The sequence below is a fragment of the Misgurnus anguillicaudatus genome, chromosome 13 (assembly GCF_027580225.2).
Source record: "Misgurnus anguillicaudatus chromosome 13, ASM2758022v2, whole genome shotgun sequence".
Classification (NCBI taxonomy): Eukaryota; Metazoa; Chordata; class Actinopteri; order Cypriniformes; family Cobitidae; genus Misgurnus; species Misgurnus anguillicaudatus.
This window is the reverse complement of record NC_073349.2, coordinates 28,220,196-28,240,854: the sequence shown is the minus strand read 5'-3', so window position 1 is coordinate 28,240,854 and position 20,659 is coordinate 28,220,196. Positions and strand designations below refer to the sequence as shown.

The window sequence follows — 20,659 nt, the reverse complement described above, 5'->3', positions numbered from 1 at the left end:
TCAGTAGGAACTGATCTGTCCATGCTGGATATTGATGATTTGATGACAGAAATCTCTCAGCTGAAGAAAGAGGTGGCGTTACTGAAGTCAAAGCTCTGACAGAGAGATGAACTCAACACAAAGGTTTGTATAAATAAAAACACTTAAACACTCTTTGTCATCATGATTGATGTTTGTGTGTTCAGTGTTGATCCTATAGTGAAAGTACATCATCACAACTGTTTTTTTCATGTTATTTCCAGGATGTATCTGGTGTCTCTCTCTGTGGCTTTACTGATCAAACATCTACAGATCTTCTGGTTTCTGTCTGTAATGAAGACCAGAAGACATCAGTGAATCTGCTGGACTGTGGGATAGAAGTGAAACAAGAAGACACAGAAGCAGATGAAGGTTAGCAGCTAACTTGTGCTTGTTCTGGTTTCACCTCACTCCAGTCTTAACTAAAAAAAACTTTACTACACAATGTCATAAATAATAAATGTTGGCCAGTATTGACATAAAAGACAGGAAAACTACAATTGCAGTTTCAAAAATGATCTGTGTGTTATGTTTTCACTGTCATATAATGATTTTCTCTTTTCATTTCAGACCTGATGAAGGCAAAAGAAGAAATCACAAATGCAAGAGAACAGACAGATCAAGGTGATTTGATTTATTTATCTGCCTCTAATGTTTAACCAGTAATGACAAAGACACAAACACAATTATAGTTGCAGAAGTTCTCAGTGCGTTTTTTTACTGTGTTAGATTCTTCATAATGATTTTCTCTGTTTATTTCAGATCTGAAATTAGTAAAGGAGGACATTTCACAACTCAATGAAATGGAGGAGAAACCTCATCATTTGATACCCAAAGAAGAATCTCTGAGCTGTTCGATAACTGTGAGGAATTTTTCCCCTAAAAGAAACAACAAGCAAAGGGCAAAAGTCAAAGATGCTTTTAAGTGCCCTCAGTGTGGAAAGACCTTTACATATAAATATATGCTTAATAATCACATAAGAATCCACACTGGAGAAAAACCTCACACCTGTGATCAGTGTGGAAAAACCTTCAATAGAAAATCGCATTTCAATGAGCACACAAAAATTCACACTGGAGAAAAGCCTTACAGATGTGATCAATGTGGAATGATTTTTCTTCGTAGGTTTAATCTCAACGTGCACGTAAGAATTCACTCTAGAAAAAAACCTGGCACATGTGATAAGTGTGGAAAGAGTTTCATTCGTAAGACTGACCTTAATCAGCACATACAAATTCACACTGGAGAAAAGCCTTACAGATGTGATCAATGTGGAATGATTTTTCTTCGTAGGTTTAATCTCAACTTGCACATAAGAATTCACACTGGAGAAAAACCTTATAGCTGTGATCAGTGTGGAAAGAGTTTCATTCATAAGACTGACCTTAATAGGCACATGAGGATTCACACTAAAGAAAGGCCTTAAAATACCCCTACTACAGTGATTTTCGTATTTGAAAAGTTCAGATGCAAAAACCACTAAACGCAACCTCGGTCAAAAATGAGATGATGATATTAACCGAATGCTTTTGGCATGTATTATACGTTCATCAAGTAGTTTTGCCTCAAATCCACTTAATCCCAGTCTCAGGCCATTCAGAAATACCAGTTTGTTGGCAGAATTCATTAAGAGTCTGATAGAAATTTAATTTTTATAAGAAAACACATCAGGGTGGTTCTAGACCAGTAATTCTCAAAGTGTGGTCCGCCAAAAGATGACCTAAACTAGGCAAGTGAATGCACTTGCGAAACTGTGATATCAGTTCTTGCCTTTCTGTTTCAATAACGTAAAATGGATCGGTTGGTTAAACCACAGAGGAGTAAAAATAAAAGATCAAGCGTCAACTGAAGGCAGCTAAAATCCACAGATCTATTAGTTTTGAAATGTAATAGTTTTTGTTCATGTGTAAAATCCCTGTAATTTCAGTTATTTTGGACATTAAGGGGAACATTTTTTTTCAGTATTTTATTGTTACCATAGTTACAACCATAGACTTCATATACCCACCACCTCAGTTTTAAACTAATGGCTCTTTATGACATTAAGTGGGACCTAGGCTGTTACAGTATGTTTAATTGCATTTTTTTTCACACGTGCAGTTTGTTGTTCATATTAAGCTGCAACTCATTTCACATTTACTTTTTCAGATGAAATAAAATTCATATAATAATTTCTGAACGTAGCATTGCATTTGTTTTAAACAAAATAGTTTTTGACTTGAAACAGTTGCATATTAAACTTAATCTTAGCTTATCCTTCCTATTTTGTTGTTTTTTTGGAGGAGTGTGATTCTGTTAGGTGGTCCTCAGAAAAAAATTGGAAGATAAAGTGGGCCTTGGGCTGAAAAAGTTTGAGAAACACTGTTCTAGACTCTTTTTAGGGGGGGGCTTCAGCCACCCTACAATTATTAAATCAATCAAAGTATCAGATATACAGTTATGTTAAAAAAATAGCAGTGCCACATCAGTAACGTGATAAATCACTGTTATCCGTAATAGTTTTATTACTGCATTAGAAATGATTTACTTACAGATGTAGTAGTGTAATAGAAAAACAATAGACCCATTTGTCATGATATCCACACTACTTGTTATGAGTTGTAGACTCATTTATTGAAAGTGGCATGATCAAAATAATGCTTTAAAATGGCAACAAAAACCCAAACAATTCAATTCAATTTTATTATGTTGGCTTATTATTATTCTACCCCAAAATTTCTGAAACTAACTCGTCCTAGAGCTTTCAAGCTACATGCACCAAATTTTCCACAGACCTTCAGACTGGTCTGACTTAGTGTGCTATATCTTTTCTAACTGATGGGACCTTCCGAATTCCTAAACGGGGCGCTCAAACACCCCAAAATTCCCATTGACTTAACATTGAGACAAACTCATAGCTGAGAGTGAGAAACTTGTAGAAACTTGTGGCTTACCACATTTAAGGAGGTTGACAGGCTGTGTAAGAACATACATCACAATGGGGTGTAAGCTGTACCCCTGGGGTGTAAGAGGCCCCCAAAATTTCCCATTGACTTATAATGGGGCAGGAAACATGCCCATATAAGGGAATAAAAGCATCCCAGATGGAATATCTTCACTTTAAAGTGTCGCAGAGACATGGGGATGGGCTCATTTTACTCAGGCATCCAATCAGTCTCTTAGGTGGCTCCCCAGAGCTATTAAGCCACGCCCCTAGCAACAATTTGGGGTACCCTAGCAACATCTCCCATAGACGACCATTATAAAAAGCCCAGATGGATATCTTTGCACCAGAGTGTCATAGAGACATAGGGGTGGGCTCATTTTACTCAGACATCCAATCAGTCTTAATAGGATTTTTATTGAGGTATTAAACCACACCCCTAGCAACCAAATATGAGCACCCTAGCAACATAATAAACAATGCCTTATATCTCTGGATCTGAACATCATGGAGACATGGGGGTTGGGTCTTTGGGTCATGTTAGCTTCATGCTAGCTTCACGCTAAGTCATACTAGCTTCATGCTAGTTTCATGCTAGCTTTATGCTAATTTCATAATATATCTTGCTAACTTCATGCTAAATCATGCTAGCTTCATGTTAAATCTTGTTAGCTTCACTAGAGGTCGACCGATTTATCGGCCGGCCGATTAATTGGCCGATTTTTAGCATATTTTAAAAAATCAGCTTTGGCCGATTTTGCTGCAAAATTAGGCCGATTAATAGGCAGGCGCATCTGCAGACACCTAAGCGTTGTTGTAGAACTCGTGACCCTGCCTCTTGCTGCAAGCAGATCGTTCCCGTCCCGTGTGTGTGCAGCCATGCCTTGTTCACAAACAGCTTAAAAGATGGCGGGATCGCGCGAATTAAGCAGCCAGTACAACAGCGCGATGGGCTTATGTCTCGCGGTGCACTGTCCGTGCAAAGATTATTTAATGTGATTAATGAGTGATGATGAGTTTTGTTTGCGTGACAGATAGAGCAGAGCCACGCACGCACGCTTTCTGTCTTTAATCTGTCTCCCTGCTTTTATTACTTAAAACAAAACTGACTCGATGGCGAAAGGTCGGAAGACCAAATCATATCCCCCGAGGAAATGTTTTTCGTGTTGTTACAGTAACACTTTGTTTACAGTTTTGCGCTGCTCAGCCTGGATCATAACACAGCGCGTCCGATTCGCGAACTGACTCCTTTGAACGGATTAGTTTGAATGAACGGTTGAAACAACAGATCTGTCCCAACACTAAACTCACAAGACGTCACTGTCAGCACACAATCAGTCACTTATAGCGTCTCAGAAATGTGAATGTAAATGTGTTTAGAAAGATTTGCCCTAAATAACAGTCTCAACTAAAAACCATAGACATTTACTATGTTAACTTTATTATGAATAAATAATTTATCAGGTCTATCAAATAAGGATTTTATCCTACAAAGCAATAAAAGCCATGGTAAAAAACTGATCAAAGATGATGACAGCAGAGTGTCAGGTAATATCTGTGTCTGATAAATGCATGGTGCAGAGGAGGTTGTAAAACTCTTCAGAAAGACAGAATTTTTTTAAATATTTTAACTAAAATAGTGACATTTTTACATTTAAAATATCTGCTAATGATGAGAACATTTTGATTATTATGTACATATAGAAAATCGGCCATTGGCTGCCCTGATTTCTAAAAATCGGCATCGGCCAGAGAAAAAGCATATCGGTCGACCTCTAAGCTTCACGCTAAATAGTGTAAGCTTCACGCTAACTAGTGCTAGCTTGATGCTAATCATGCTAACATCATGTTAATTATGTTAGCTTCATGTTAATCATGCTAGCATCATGATAACTTCATGCTAATCATACTAGCATCATGCTAGCTTCATGCTTATCATGCTAGCATCATGCTAATCATGCTGGCATCATGCTAGCTTCATGCTAATCATGTTAGCTTCATGCTAATCATGCTAGCATCATGCTAGCTTCATGTTAATCATGCTAACATCATGCTAGCATCATGTTAGCTTCATGTTAATCATGTTAGCATCATTCTAGCTTCATGCTAATCATGCTAACATCATGATAGCTTCATGCTAATCATGCTAGCTTCATGCTAATCATGCTAGCATCATGTTAGCTTCATGCTAATCATGCTAGCTTCATGCTAATTTCATAATATATCTTGCTAACTTCATGCTAAATCATGCTAGCTTCATGTTAAATCTTGTTAGCTTCACGCTAAATAGTGTTAGCTTCACGTTAAATAGTGCTAGCTTGATGCTAATCATGCTAACATCATGTTTATTATGTTAGGTTCATGCTAATCATGCTAGCTTCATGCTAATCATGCTAGCTTCATGGTAATCATGTTAGCATCATGTTAGCTTCATGCTAATCATGCTATCATCATGGTAGCTTCATGTTAAGCATGCTACCATCATGCTAGCTTCATGTTAATCATGCTAGCTTCATGCTAATCATTACTGGCTTCATGTTAATCATGCTAACATCATGGTAGCTTCATGCTAATAATGCTAACTTCATGTTAGCTTCATGCTAATCATGTTAGCATCATGTTAACTTCAGGTTAATCATGCTCACATCTTGTTAGCTTCATGCTAATCATGCTAGTTTCATGCTAGCTTCATGGTAATTATGCTAGTTTCATGCAAGCTTCATGCTAATCATGCTAGTTTCATGTAAGCTTCATGTTAATCATGTTAACATCATGCTAACTTCATGCTTATCATGCTAACATCATGCTAGCTTCATGCTAATCATGCTAACATCATGCTAGCTTCATGCTATTCATGTTAGCTTCATTCTAGCTTCATGCTAATCATGCTAGCTTCATGCTAATCTTGCTTGCATCATGCTAGCTTCATGCTAGCTTCATGGTAATCATGCTAACATCATGTTAGCTTCATGCTAATCATGCTATCATCATGGTAGCTTCATGTTAATCATGCTACCATCATGCTAGCTTCATGTTAATCATGCTAGCTTCATGCTAATCATGCTAGCATCATGCTAACTTGATGCTAGCTTAATGCTTATCATTACCGGCTTCATGTTAATCATGCTAACATCATGTTAGCTTCATGTGCATCCTGCTAGCTTCATGCTAATCATGCTAGCATCATGTTAGCTTTATGTTCATCATGCTAGCATCATGCTAGCTTCATGTTCATCATGCTAACATCATGCTAGGTTCATGCTAATCATGCTAGCATCATGCTAGGTTCATGCTAATCATGCTAGCATCATGCTAGGTTCATGCTAATCATGCTAGCATCATGCTAGGTTCATGCTAATCATGCTAGCATCATGCTAATTATGCTAGCATCATGCTAACTTCATGTTAATCACACTAACATCATGTTAGCTTCATGTTTATCATGCTAACATCATGCTAATCATGCTAACATCATGTTAGCTTCATGTTAATCAAGTCAGCATTATGTTAGCTTCATGTTAATCATGCTAACTTCATGTTAATCAGGTTAGCATCATGCTAGCTTCATGTTAAATCATGGAAGTATTACACTTAAACATGCAAACATTTAGACTAAACTAAATTTCATAAGTAGAGGTTTATCCTGCAAAACTGTTAAAAATGTTCAGGCTACGCTTTTTCAAGCCAACATAAAGTTTGTCTTCAAACTTTAATATCTAGTTTATATAGTGCTTTTCACAATAGTTAATTGTTTCAAAGCAGCTTTACATTAAGCAGTGAAAAGCACAGAAAAACGACCGATAGCACAACATAATACACGATAGCATAAGCAGCTAAATTTGCTGCGGCTATGAATCAACATTATAAGCAAGCGTATTACTAATGTAACATATAGAAGATGGTGCTAAGTTAAGCCCAAGAAGGCTGCCTCCCTGGGTTGAAAATAACCCCATAGGAGAAAAAAAACAGGCTTTTTAGCAGAGGAAATAAAAAAAGTCCTAGGAGGAAAAAACCCTTTGGAGATATATATATATAATGTAAACAGATAGGGAGATTAAGCGGAGATAAAGCGGGTTCTGTCGGTGATCGTTGGTTAGGCATCAGCTGGACATTACGTTGAAGGACGGTTATTGACTGTGTCTGATTCTCGGACATCGATTGGTAAATCATTCCAGAACTTAGGGGCTAAGTAGGAAAAGGATCTTCCACCTTTAGACACTTTTGATAGGGATAATCAAGTGACCAGAATTTTGCGACCGTAGTGTACGTGATGGATTGTATTCTGATAGTAATTCTCTAAGATATGAGGGTGTAAGAATTTTGATTGATCCTGACCAAAAGGTCAGCCCTTCCTGAGAACACAACATGGATGCCCGAGAGTGGAGTGTGTGTGCCCTGTAGGTGCCCGAGGCAGCAAGGACATCAAAAGAGAACTTTTTGCAACACAACAAGGACTCCAGGACTCACGGCAGGGGACAAAGACCCCCAAAACACCTCTCGAGAACCAGAACTTTATTTTGAATACAGTAGACTCCCCGGAGAGCTACCCTTGATTTTCAAACATCACATCTCCATACAAATGGTAGATCTGCAGACAAATGTCTGACCCCTCTACCCCTCCTTTCATTGTTACTTCCTCAACACAGGACATTCTACAGCACACCAGATGATTATGTGTAAGAAAGGTCATATCACATGTAAATAACAGTGGAAAATATTCATGTTTAATTTCATTACAAATGTTTTATCGCGACTGGTACACAGGTCTCATTCCCACAGCAATAAAACAAATAATAAAAAAGGTTTAATAGAGTTGAGAAAACATAACTCTTATACCCCACTACAAATGTATCCAGGACGAGGTGCCTCCCACAGGTCTGTAAGAACCAATCACTGCAAACTTCCATTGGTAAATAATGTCTACATAATGTTTATTCTATCTGGGTATAGGAATATATAGAATAAATAAGGAGAGCTGACAAACATTTCAAGGAATCTGTATACAGATATCCCACACGATTGCTGTGTGTAGTTTACATCTCCAAGTAACATTTTCAAGCCTTCTCATTTTGTACCATTAAGGTTTTTTTATGATTGATCAATGTATTATATATCTTGAATTGAAGATTCGCTTTCATATTATTGAATGTTTTTTTATGTGATTGATCAATGTATTATTTGTTTGAGTTGGTTTGAATTATTTCATATTTCTTATGATTGATTTATATGTATTATATATTGATTGAATTGACTTTTGAATTATTGATTGAATTGACTTTGAATTATTGTGTCGTTTACCTGGTAAATAAATTGTTACATTTGTATTCATTCTGATTTGCTATCATTGACTCTTCTAAATTACCATAAAGTACAGTGGCGGTCCTGGCTAGATTTACGCTCTGGGCGAACCATCCCTTGACCGCCTCAGAAAAAAAGAATTACCCCCAAACCCCGCCACCAACATGTATTATTTTATTATATATAATCTTAAATACAAAAAGGTAACAAGAACAGAGAAAAACATGTAATACAGACAGTATAAACACCCACTCATGCACACACACACACACACACATGCGCACACACACACACACACCTTTGAAATCCTGCAAGGATCATGTGGCTGAGGAGGTAGATGGCTCCAGGACCATTCCTGAAGAGCCCTGTGTGGCTGCAGAGGTAAATGGCTCCTCATCAGACTCCACAACCATGTCTGTTGCTGCTGTTGAAGTATCTGACTCCTCATTTTGGCCAGTGGGTGCTCTAGCTCCAAAATATTTCAGAAGTGCCCCTGAATTTACAATTAAGATACACTATGTTAGATACACTTACTTCACACATGCATCAGTTACCCAATTAAAATGACAATAACACACATTTTATTAGCATTTGTTAACATCCTATAAACTAAGCATAACACAATACAAATTATTTAAAAAGCTATATCACTGTAGCTTACAAAATGCCATGTCAATGTATATTAGAAGTTACATACAGCGTAAAGCAATAAAAAATTACAAAGTCACGAGGTCTGTGTGAATTTGCACTTTTTGTTGCCTATGGGTGAATTTAGTTGCATGACATGATGCCTTAATTCTAATAGTTGCTATAGTTCAGCAAAACTAAAACCAAATACAGTCGTATTCTGTGGCTAATAGCAACAAATTAGCAAGAGACCGAGGCTAATTTAAATAGCCTATTTCCTACTGTCACTCAGGTCTTCACTCATAGAAAATCGGCATACCTTTATCATTTGCCCGTTTCTCCCCATCTTCTTGTCTTCTTTTTCTGAACTGGGCAACTGATGGCTCATTTGGTCTTTTAATTTGATCCATGATGATGAAGACTCAACATCATTAACTTTGCATATACATTTTGCCAACAACAACATCCGTTCGCCCGTCAATCAACCGTCAATCAACATGAGTCACGTAGATGACTATACTTTTTTTCACATAACCCTATTAATTACATGTTCGTAGGTATATGGGTCTATGTTCATTTTAGGAATGAAAAATGCTATTTATTTGGAAGCAGACACAGTAGTTTGTGTCGTGTGGCCTCTGGCCTGGGATCAGTCAATCCCTCGCTCGCCCCCCTTAAGGCTATGTGTGAGTGTCAGTTACCAGTCTGCAGCTTCGAGCCAAGGGCCCTGTGTCGACGTGGGACTGTTCTACAACGTATTTGAAGTCCATGTTCAAGTGCTGCGCTGGAAGCCTGTCCTAGCAAGGAAGGCTAGAAGCTTGCTGTGTGTCCTACATCCTCTCCTGCCACCTAAGCCCCAACGAGCTAAAGCTTGACATCCGCCTATCTACGGGTCTGTGAGTTGTATTTAGGAATGGGCGGTATCTTATCGTTTGCGATATACCACCAAAATTTCTCCTCTCGATGAAAATCTGTCACCTCGCGATAACAACGATAAATCTTGTTGATGGGGTAGTTTGTGCGCGCCCAATTCACTGTTCATGTGCGGAGTGAAAACAAACATGGCGGAAGGCGGACATGAGGCTGAGGAGGTGCTTGTTGTTATTACCATGAATTTACCAGAATGAATTTACCAATACATACAAAAATGTGCTGTTCACACATGCAGTGACGTTCCATCTTTTTACCAGTAAGACATAATTCTAGGGTTGCCAACCGTTCCGTATAATACGGAATCGTCCCGTATTTGACACATAAAATTCTTGTTCCGTATTGAACTGATACGGAACGCAGTTTGTTCCGTATTTTATGAAAATGAATTCAGTGCAAATACATGACAGACACATAGCTTATAATGTCAGCCATGAACGAAGACCGCATCATTTGTATAAGAAAACCCTGACGGTGCGGTAATTTCTCCCTCTGTCTATGATCTGCGTAGCGTTTTTAACATCTTGCAGCCCCATCAGGGAATGCCCATTGGTCGTTTCAGTCATTGTGATGTCACGTATCATAGCAACGATGACGACAAGTGACAATAGCTGGAAATGTAAAAATGATTGCATTCAAGCAGCCGGCGAAAAAGAAACGAGCACAAAAATATAGAATTGAATGGGAAAATGAATACTCTTGGCTGGAATGCGTGAGGGACAATGAATACAAGGCCAATTGTACCATATTCCGTCGCGTTTATAATGTTTGTCACGGCGGAGTGTGTGACATTAAGCAGCACGCATCAGGAGAAAATCACATGAGAGGAGCGAGAGGCTGCGGGGACAGGGAGCAATGTTAAGGTTCCTTGTCCGTCAGTCGTCTCCAGAGGCTCATATGGTATGTAATTATTTGGATTTTTAAAACTCAAATATAGTTGATAAGAAAGTGATTATATTAAAAGAGATAGTACAGATTTAGCCTAACAATCCACATATATCTCTCTCCAGTGCTCTCCCTCTGTTCCTGTATCCCGCATCCTCCCGTCTCATAATGTGTCAATCATTTCTGATGGGTTTCTTATTAAATAATTATGGATTTAGATGGCTCAAGGTTTAAAAAGGGGTGGGGTCTTTGAAGAGGGCGAATTATAAACTTAAATTAAAACCATGGTTCATTGTTGGCAAAATGATCATGATAGCCTTTATATTTCACATCTATGTGGTTCAGTCTTGTATACTTATGAGGCATACTTTGCTATTTATTAAATATTTAGGCCTAAGAAGTTGTATAAAATATATTTATCTAAATGTATTAATTAGTTTCCACTATTTTCACCAGAAGTCTTCATTTCAGGTTTTTTTTTTTCAAATTTATCTTCTGTGGGGGCATGTCACCGGACCCAGGCAAATACCCCCCCCCCCCCCCGTTCCTTATTTCTATTTCAGAAAGTTGGCAACCCTACATCATTCACACATATCAAAATACCAGTAAACTCTGAGAAAAAGCGGAAGTTATTTGTGGCGCGCGGCCGGTGAGCTCAGTGTCGTATCTGTAAACAATGGTGGGTTTTTCACATCTGTGGCAAATGCTGACGGTCGCGAAGTTGCTCGTGACCAAACAACATTGCCTTAGGCGTCGTCAAATGGAACCTGTGTAGGCTTCACAGAGGAGCAAGGTAAAGTTAGTTTTAGGTTTGATATTCGGTTAGGTTTGATCTGCCTATGCTGCTATAGGGGTCGTCTGCAAATCACAGAGGGTGTGCTAAGGACGTCGGCAATTTGGCAAATAGATAAGCTGTTTGAAACAACTTTGGTGAAGAAATGTGGATGTTAACTTTAGGTGTGCTCGACTTTTAAGCAACACATGTGTGGAAACGTCTGTGAACAGTGCGGGGGTAAAAGCGTCATCTATAAAAAAAACTTTCTGATTGGGCCGAAGCTGTCAGCGCTGTCGTCTGTTCTAAATGATGGTTATCCTATATTTTTCGTTCACAAATAGCACTTACTGGTAAATTACTGGTAATCTTAAAACCTGTCTTACTAGTAAATTGGGAGTACTGACTGTTTACACACGAGATACATTTTTTAGGCCATATCGCCCATCCCTAGTTGTATTTATTTCAAGCCTGTGCACCTACCTGTATACTCCCTCAAGAGAGGAAAAAGAAGATGAAGACAGGCTGAGAGGACTCACCTGTGATCCCCGTGAGAGTCAGAAGCGACTCAGAGCTATTCAACGTCCCCGTACTCACCCTTTTTATGAGTCCCTTCCCCTTTCCCCCTTCTTTCAATATTTAATAAAGACTTGTTATATTTCATCTGACTCTTTCGTTTGTTTGGTCATTGGGGAATTTTGAGATCTCCTCTGGGTGAAAAACTGAGGGAGGGGCGTGACTCACATTAGAAGTGGTCCGCTCCGACCTGTGACAGATTCATATTTGTTTGTAAACAAATCTCTTTAACCCATTCTGTTATGTTGTGTAAAGGAAAGACAGTAACGCGTAAGAATCCTTCTGCCGCGCCATTCGCTACCGTCGTTGGACATGTGGGTGGACCCGGAAAAGGGATCTTACAAGGGTGCTAGGCCATTTAAGGCTTTGTAGGTGATTAGTGATATTTTAAATTGTATGCAATTATTTAACTAGTAGCCAGTGTAAAGATGCCAGAATTGGGCTTATGTGGTCATACTTTTTAGATCGAGTAAGTACCCTTGCAGAAGCGTTTTGAACTAGCTGAAGCTTGTTTACCTGATTTGCATGGCATCCCCCGAGTAACGAGTTACAATAGTCTATTCTAGAGGTCATAAAAGCGTGGATAAGCTTCTCTGCTCAGATGTAGACAGTATATGGCGTATTTTTGAGATATTTCTAAGATTGAAGAATGCTGTGCTGAAGACGTTGGCGATATGACTATCGAAGGATACGTTGCTGTCGAACATCACACCTAAGTTCCTAACCGTGGAAGATGGCACCACAGTGCAGCCATCTATGTGCAACTTGTAATCTGACAATGTTTGTAGCGATTCGGTTCAATAATAAGTATTTCTGTCTTATTGGAGTTTAGCTTAAGAAAGTGATGTGCCATCCAGTCACTAACATCGCTAATGCAGTCTGTTAGCTTGGAGAACGTATGTGTTTCGCTGGGATGTGAGGAGATGTAAAGCTGGGTATCATCCGCATAGCAATGAAAGCTTATGTTATGTTTCCTGATAATGTCTCCTAGGGGTAACATATATAACGAGAACAGGATAGGACCTAAAACTGATCCCTGCGGTACACCGTATTTAACCAGGGAGTGATATGACTCTTCCTCATTTAATTCAATTCAATTCAATTCAATTTTATTTATATAGCGCTTTTCACAATACTCAATTGTTTCAAAGCAGCTTTACATTAATAGAAGCAGTAAAAGCACAGAAAAACGACAGATAGCATAACATAATACACAATAGCATAAGCAGTCAAATTTGCTGCGGCTATGACGCGACATTATGAGCGAGCATATTACGAATGTAACGTCTAGAAGAAGAAGCTAAGTTAAGCCAAAGCAGGCTACCTCCCCGGGGTAAAAAACCCCCTAGGAGAAAAAAAAAAACAAAAACCCCGGGTTGTTTAGCCGAGGAAATAAAAATGAAAGTCCTAGGAGGGAAAAACCCTTGGGAGATATACATGTATATACACACATATAAATGGATAAGGAGCTTAAGCGGAGATTAAGCGGAGATTAAGCAGAGATTAAGCGGATATTAAGCGGGTCCTGCCGGTGGTCGTTGGTCAGGCATCAGCTGGGCATCACATTGAAGGACGACCAGTAGATCAGAGGTGTGCCGACTTTCACATCTACCGGAACTGGGTCTGTTTGTCCCATTGTCCTCAGGGTCAATGGGACCCAGGGACGAGACAGGGAGAGAAAAACAAAATCATATTAGCGTATGGGCCGTTCACATGTAATGCAAGTGTCACACAGTGATGTGGTTTAATCAGCTTAGTTTCAGACAGATTAACTATTGAGGCATAATTGTTTTATCCACAGTTGAGGATTTTGCAAATTGGGGGCCCACTGCGACGGTATATATGGTAACTAAGGGTCACCCTCCGATTTTTAAGAGAAAATGAAACCTGTCGACCCGTTTGACTAAGGCCTGTAACCCCACTGTCGTCGTTAATGCAGGTTCAGTGGCAAACGGGTCTATATTGCATACTATTTACAAGATCACGAGAAAACGGCAACATCGCAACCTGACCATACGTTTCAACCCGTTTGACTAAGGCTGGAGGCCCCACTGTCGTCGTTAATGCAGGTTCAGTGGCAAACGGGTCTGTATGGCATACTATTCACAAGACACAATAAAGCACCAAAATCGCAACCCGACCATGCGTGCCAACCCGTTTGACTAAGGCCGGAAGCCCCACCGACGTCGTTAATGCAGGTTCAGTGGCAAACGGGTCTGTATGGCATACTATTCGCAATAGAAAGAAAGCGCCAAAATCACAACCCAACCATACGTGTCGACCCGTTTGACTAAGGACAAAAGCCCCACTGTCGTCGTTAATGCAGGTTCAGTGGCAAACGGGTCTGTATGGCATACTATTTGCAATACAAAGAAAGCGCCAAAATCACAACCCAATCATACGTGCCAACCCGTTTGACTAAGGCTGGAGGCCCCACTGTCGTCGTTAATGCAGGTTCAGTGGCAAACGGGTTTGTATGGCATACTATTCACAAGAACACGAAAGTTCCAAAATCGCAATCCGACTATAGGTTAAGATAAGGTTTTTATTTATTTAGTTGGTCTGTGTTATGACCGCGAGTGCTTTGTTCCGTACAGATAACTATTTCGAGTTAAGTACTTTTACTAGACAAATTATGCGAATGCTTTGTTGAAGAGAAAAGTTTTAAGTCTAGATTTAAAATTATCGACTGTGTCTGATTCTCGGACATCGGTTGGTAAATCATTCCAGAGCTTAGGGGCTAAGTAGGAAAATGACCTTCCACTTTTAGACACTTTTGATAGTCTAGGGATAATCAAGAGACCAGAATTTTGCGAACGTAGTGTGCGTGATGGATTGTATTCTGATAGTAATTCTCTAAGATATGAGGGTGCTAGGCCATTTAAAGCTTTGTAGGTGATTAGTGATATTTTAAATTGTATGCGATATTTAACTGGTAGCCAGTGTAAAGATGCCAGAATTGGGCTTATGTGGTCATACTTTTTAGATCGAGTAAGTACCCTTGCGGAAGCGTTTTGAACTAGCTGAAGCTTGTTTACTTGATTTGCATGGCATCCCTCGAGTAGCGAGTTACAATAGTCTATTCTAGAGGTCATAAAAGCATGGATAAGCTTCTCTGCGTCAGATGTAGACAGTATATGGCGTATTTTCGAGATATTTCTAAGATGGAAGAATGCTGTGCGGCAGACGTTGGCGATATGACTATCGAAGGATAAGTTGCTGTCGAACATCACACCTAAGTTCCTAACCGTGGAAGATGGCACCACAGTGCAGCCATCTATGTGCAACTTGTAATCTGACATATTATGTTTGTAGCGATTCGGTTCAATAATAAGTATCTCTGTCTTATTGGAGTTCAGCTTAAGAAAGTTATGTGCCATCCAGTCACTAAGATCGCTAAGGCAGTCTGTTAGCTTAGAAAACGTGTGTGTTTCGCTGGGATGTGAGGAGATGTAAAGCTGGGTATCATCCGCATAGCAGTGAAAACTTATGTTATGTTTCCTGATAATGTCTCCTAGAGGTAACATGTATAACGAGAACAGGATAGGACCTAAAACCGAACCCTGCGGTACACCGTATTTAACCAGGGAGTGATATGACTCTTCCTCGTTTACATAAACAAAGTGATAGCGATTGGTTAGATATGACCTAAACCAGGCTAGCGCCTGACCACTGATACCAACATAGTTTTCTAGTCTATTGAGTAAGACTGTATGATCTATTGTGTCAAAGGCTGCACTAAGGTCTAATAATATAAGAATTGAGATTTCACCACGATCGGATGTTAATAGGAGGTCATTTGTAACTCTAAGCAACGCTGTCTCTGTGCTATGGTGGGGCCTGAATCCTGATTGGAACTTTTCATATGTACTATTATTTGTCAAGAATGTGCGTAACTGGCTTGCCACTACCTTTTCTAATATTTTCGAAAGAAAAGGGAGATTTGAGATTGGTCTAAAGTTATTAAGCTCTCCCTGGTCAAGCTGCGTTTTTTTAATCAGCGGTTTAATAACTGCTAGTTTGAAAGCTGTTGGAACGTATCCTATTTCTAGCGATGAGTTAAAGATATTTAGAACCGGGGTTGACACTACAGGGAATACCTCTTTAAGCAGTTTTGTGGGAACGGGGTCTAATATACAGGATGATGATTTGGATGATGTAACTAGTCTAGAGAGCTCATCTATTGTAGTAGGTTTAAATGAATCAAGATGTTCGTATGGTAGTCTAGTGTTAAGTGAACTAACGGGTAGACTGGTGGCTGCCTGGGTAGCTACGATGTTTTCCCTTATAGCCGTAATTTTGTTAGAAAAGAAGTTCATGAAGTCGTTACTATTGTGTTGAAGTTTACTATTGGTTTCTGTTTGTTCTTTATTTCTAGTCAGTTTTGCAACGGTGCTGAAGAGGAAACGAGGGTTATTATGATTCTCATTTATAAGCTTGCTAAGATAGGTAGATCTGGCGGTTTTAATAGCCTGTCTGTATTGTTTAACACTCTCTTTCCATGCTGCACGCCATACCTCTAACTTTGTGCTTCTATAATTTCTTTCCATTTTCCTAGTTGCCTTTTTGAGTGCTGCGGTGTGATGATCATACCATGGAGCTGGCGGTTTTTCTTTGATTCTCTTTTTTCGAATGGGAGCAACGGCATCCAATGTGTTAGAACAGACATTGTTTAGGTTTTCTATTACAATATCTAGATCGTCACAGTTATCTGCTACATGTTTAATTTGGGACAGGTCTGGAAGAGTGCTAATAAATCTATCTTTAGTGGTGGAAATTATTGTTCTGGCTAATCTGTAGCATGTTGTGGATTGAGTGATCCTATCTAGAAGTACAGTGTATGACACAAGGTAATGGTCAGAAACTGCATCACTCTGAGGTGATATTTTGATGTCATTAATATTGAGCCCGAGTGACAGAATTAAGTCTAATGTGTGCTTACGAGTATGCGTTGGCCCTGTCACGTTTTGTCTAATATTGAGAGAATTTAGAACATCCATAAATGCACGTCCTAGTGCATCTTTTTGGGTTATCCACATGAATATTAAAATCACCAACGATAAGAGCTTTATCTACAGTGACTACAAGCTCAGACAGGAAATCTGCTATTTCTTTAAGGAAATCTGCATGGTGGCCCGGAGGTCTATAGATTGTAGCTAAGACAAAAGAGAGCCGTTTGTGGTTACGATCGGTTATTTCCGTATTTAACAACATTAGTTTGAATGATTTAAATTTTACTTCAGATTTTTGGTTTACTTTAAAAATTTTGTTGTATATTGTAGCTACACCACCCCCTCTCCCCTTTAATCGAGGTTCGTGTTTATAATAATAGTCTTGTGGGGTGGATTCGTTTAAACTAATGTAGTCGTCTGCTTTAAGCCAGGTTTCTGTTAAACAGAGTGCATCTAAGTTTTGGTCTGTAACTACTTCATTGACAATAGGTTCTTTATTGGTAAGCGATCTAATGTTAAGAAGGCCGAATTTTAACATTCGAGGTTCATCTGTTAATGTATTGTTTTCTAATTTTATATTAATCAGATTTGTACCAGATGTGGCAAGCGGTGCTCTGTATTTATTTGTTCGGGGAACAGATACAGTTGAAATGTGTTGATATTCTGGTAAGATTGACTCGAAGTGCTGGGATATAAGTGATCTTGACATATCACGGCAGCTAACAGATGGACGGTTAAGCCGATCCGTCTGTTGTCTGACTTGTACCCTGGATAGTCAGACTGTATTCGAAGTAAGACTATTGGTCAGATTTATAGAGAGAATCGCCCTTCCTTCCTGAGATGGATGGAGGCCATCTCTCTTTAGCAGGTCAGGTCTCCCCCGAAAATGCTTCCAATTGTCTATAAACCCTACGTTATGCTGAGGGCACCATTTTGACATCCAGTCGTGAAGAGACAATAATCTACTGTAAGTTTCATCCCCCCGGTAGGCGGGGAGGGGACCAGAGCATATTACATTGTCTGACATTGTTTTAGCAATTTCACATATCTCTTTAATATTATCTTTGGTGATCTCCGACTGGCGGAGTCTGGTGTCATTCGTGCCGGCGTGAATAACAATTTTAGAAAACTTACGCTTAGCATTAGCCAGCACTTTAAGTTTTGATCTAATGTCTGAAGACCTGGCTCCCGGTATACAATCGACTATGGTGGCTGGTGCCTCAATGTTCGCGTTCCTAAGTATCAAATCTCCAATGACCAAGGCACTTTTAACAGACGTCTCAGTCTGTGTATTGCTTAGAATATCGAACCTGTTTGAAATTACCAGGGGGGTCCCGGGTGGGCACCGGAAACGACCCCGCCGCCCGACAGCCACCCAGCCAGTCGGCCCCCCCGACCCAGATGATGGAACCGAGCCATGTGTATTACGTTTAACACTAGGCGCACCCGAAACAGTGTTTGTAGCATTAGCGGTATTAGCGTTTGTAGCATTAGAGGTATTAACGTTTGTAGCATTAGCGGTATTAACGTTTGTAGCATTAGCGGTATTAGCGTTTGTAGCATTAGAGGTATTAACGTTTGTAGCATTAGCGGTATTAACGTTTGTAGCATTAGCGGTATTAGCGTTTGTAGCATTAGCGGTATCGCCGTCATCAACTAGCGTTTGGATGCGCGCTTCTAGTTCTGCAATCTTCTCCGTCAGCCTTACTACTTCAATACACTTAGCACAAGTAAACCCCTCTGTGCTGATGGAAGAAGCTAAACTGTACATGTGGCAAGTAATGCAGGTTACAATAACAAGCGGAGTCTTACCGCTTTCATGTTGGGTGATGGCGTCTTCGGTCACCTGGACGCGGTCCGTGAAGCTACATCGCGAGGGAAGCTCACTCGCAGCACGCCCCGATCGCCTGCGGACGTCTGTAGCCAGTGTGATGTGAGGCACGCTGAATCTGCGACGGCCGGGCAGCGGCTCCTCCACGGCATCCCGATCGCTTTCATTCTGGGCGATGGCGTCTCCGTTCCCTCGAGCGCGGTCCGTGAAGCTGCACCGCGTAGGGTGTTCGCTTTTTGCACTTCTCGGTCGCTTGTGGATGTCTGGAGCCTGGGTGAACTGGGCGCTGTACGTCGCGTAGGATCTGCAATAACCGGGTATCAACTGCTCCACAGCTTCCCGCTCAGGTGAGGACAGGTCTGAATAGCATACAGTGGATGAGTCCGCCATTAGATCGGCAAAATGGTAACTAAAACCGGCACCTGTTTGTTGATGTTAGCGGGCTATATGCTAACACTGGGTGTTTAGCAGTGATAAATCGTTTCATATGGTAGTACTGCTCAATAGTCCTCACGGTAAAGTATTCTTGAGATAAACGAATATGTTATATTATATAAATAGGAACAAGGTAGTCAGAAAATAGGATTTGGATGATAAACTCGACGGAGCTCTGATGCACGACGTGGAAAGGTCACGTGATTTACATAAACAAAGTGATAGCGATTGACCACTGATACCAACATAGTTTTCTAATCTATTGAGTAAGATTGTGTGATCTATTGTGACAAAGGCTGCACTAAGGTCTAGTAATATAAGGATTGAGATTTCACCACGATCGGATGTTAATAGGAGGTCATTTGTAACTCTAAGCAGCGCTGTCTCTGTGCTATGGTGGGGCCTGAATCCTGATTGGAACTTTTTATATGTACTATTATTTGTCAAGAATGTGCGTAACTGGCCACTACTTTTTCTAATATTTTAGAAAGAAAAGGGAGATTTGAGATTGGTCTAAAGTTATTAAGCTCTCCCTGATCAAGCTGTGGTTTTTTAATCAGCGGTTTAATGTCACACAGGTTGGAGCGGACCCGAGATAGCTAAAGGGTCACGCCCCTTCCTAGTTTCCACCTTGAGGAGGTTCCCAAAGCCACCCCAATGACCAGACAGAGTATACTAAGTCTAAAATAAATCTTTATTTAAATATTTAAAAGTGAGGGGAAAGGGGAAAAGGCAAATTAAAACAACTCTCTCTTCTTGCTCCCAGGACTGAACTCTGCGTGGAGCAGAGGGTGGAACTCCTGTTTAGGGGCTCTCTGCTGTCCGTGGCGCCCTCCGCTTCTCCTGGAGGCAGAACAAAGGAAATGCAATGAGTATTTGGTTCAGTGTTTTCCGGCTACTTGCCACTTGTGTTCGTGGAGGTCGTGTCTGAGGTGGTGTTTTTCTTTTCTCGCCCTTAGGGTTCTCTTCAGGATTGTGTTGGAGCAGGGGTCGAGGATCTGCGTTCCAGGACCTCTCGTCCTTCTTCGGAGTTGTACTGCAAGATAGAGGTAAGTGGCACCACAAGGGTAAGTTCTTCGTACACTGGGGCTTTTCGTTCCTCCTCACAGGCGTACCAGAAGCAGCGATAAGTTATACTTCATAGACCTAAGTTGTACACAGACTAGAGCTTTCCGTTTCTCCTCACAGGCGTGCTGAGAGCAGAGGTAAATTACACTTCATAGACATAAGTGATACACAGACTGGGGCTTTTCGTTTCTCTTCACAAACATGCTAAAAGCAGAGGTAAGTTACACTTCATAGGCACAAGTGATACACAGACTGGGGCTTTTCGTTCTTCTTCACAGACGTGCTGAAAGCAGAGGTAAGTTACACTTCATAGGCACAAGTGATACACAGACTGGGGTTTTTC

At 40.2% G+C, this 20,659-nt stretch overlaps 1 protein-coding gene across 1 annotated transcript in view; it reads left to right on the top strand.

Moving 5' to 3' along the window:
* The first annotated feature begins 589 nt into the window (after positions 1–589).
* Positions 590–20,659, top strand: part of LOC129430940 (uncharacterized) — a 34,163-nt gene continuing 14,093 nt past the window's right edge. The window contains exons 1-3 of the mRNA XM_073874836.1: positions 590–642; positions 781–1,439; positions 20,208–20,315. Coding sequence (XP_073730937.1) covers positions 594–642; positions 781–1,439; positions 20,208–20,315 — 816 coding nt within the window. The 5' untranslated portion in view covers positions 590–593. The remainder of the gene's footprint in view (positions 643–780; positions 1,440–20,207; positions 20,316–20,659) is intronic.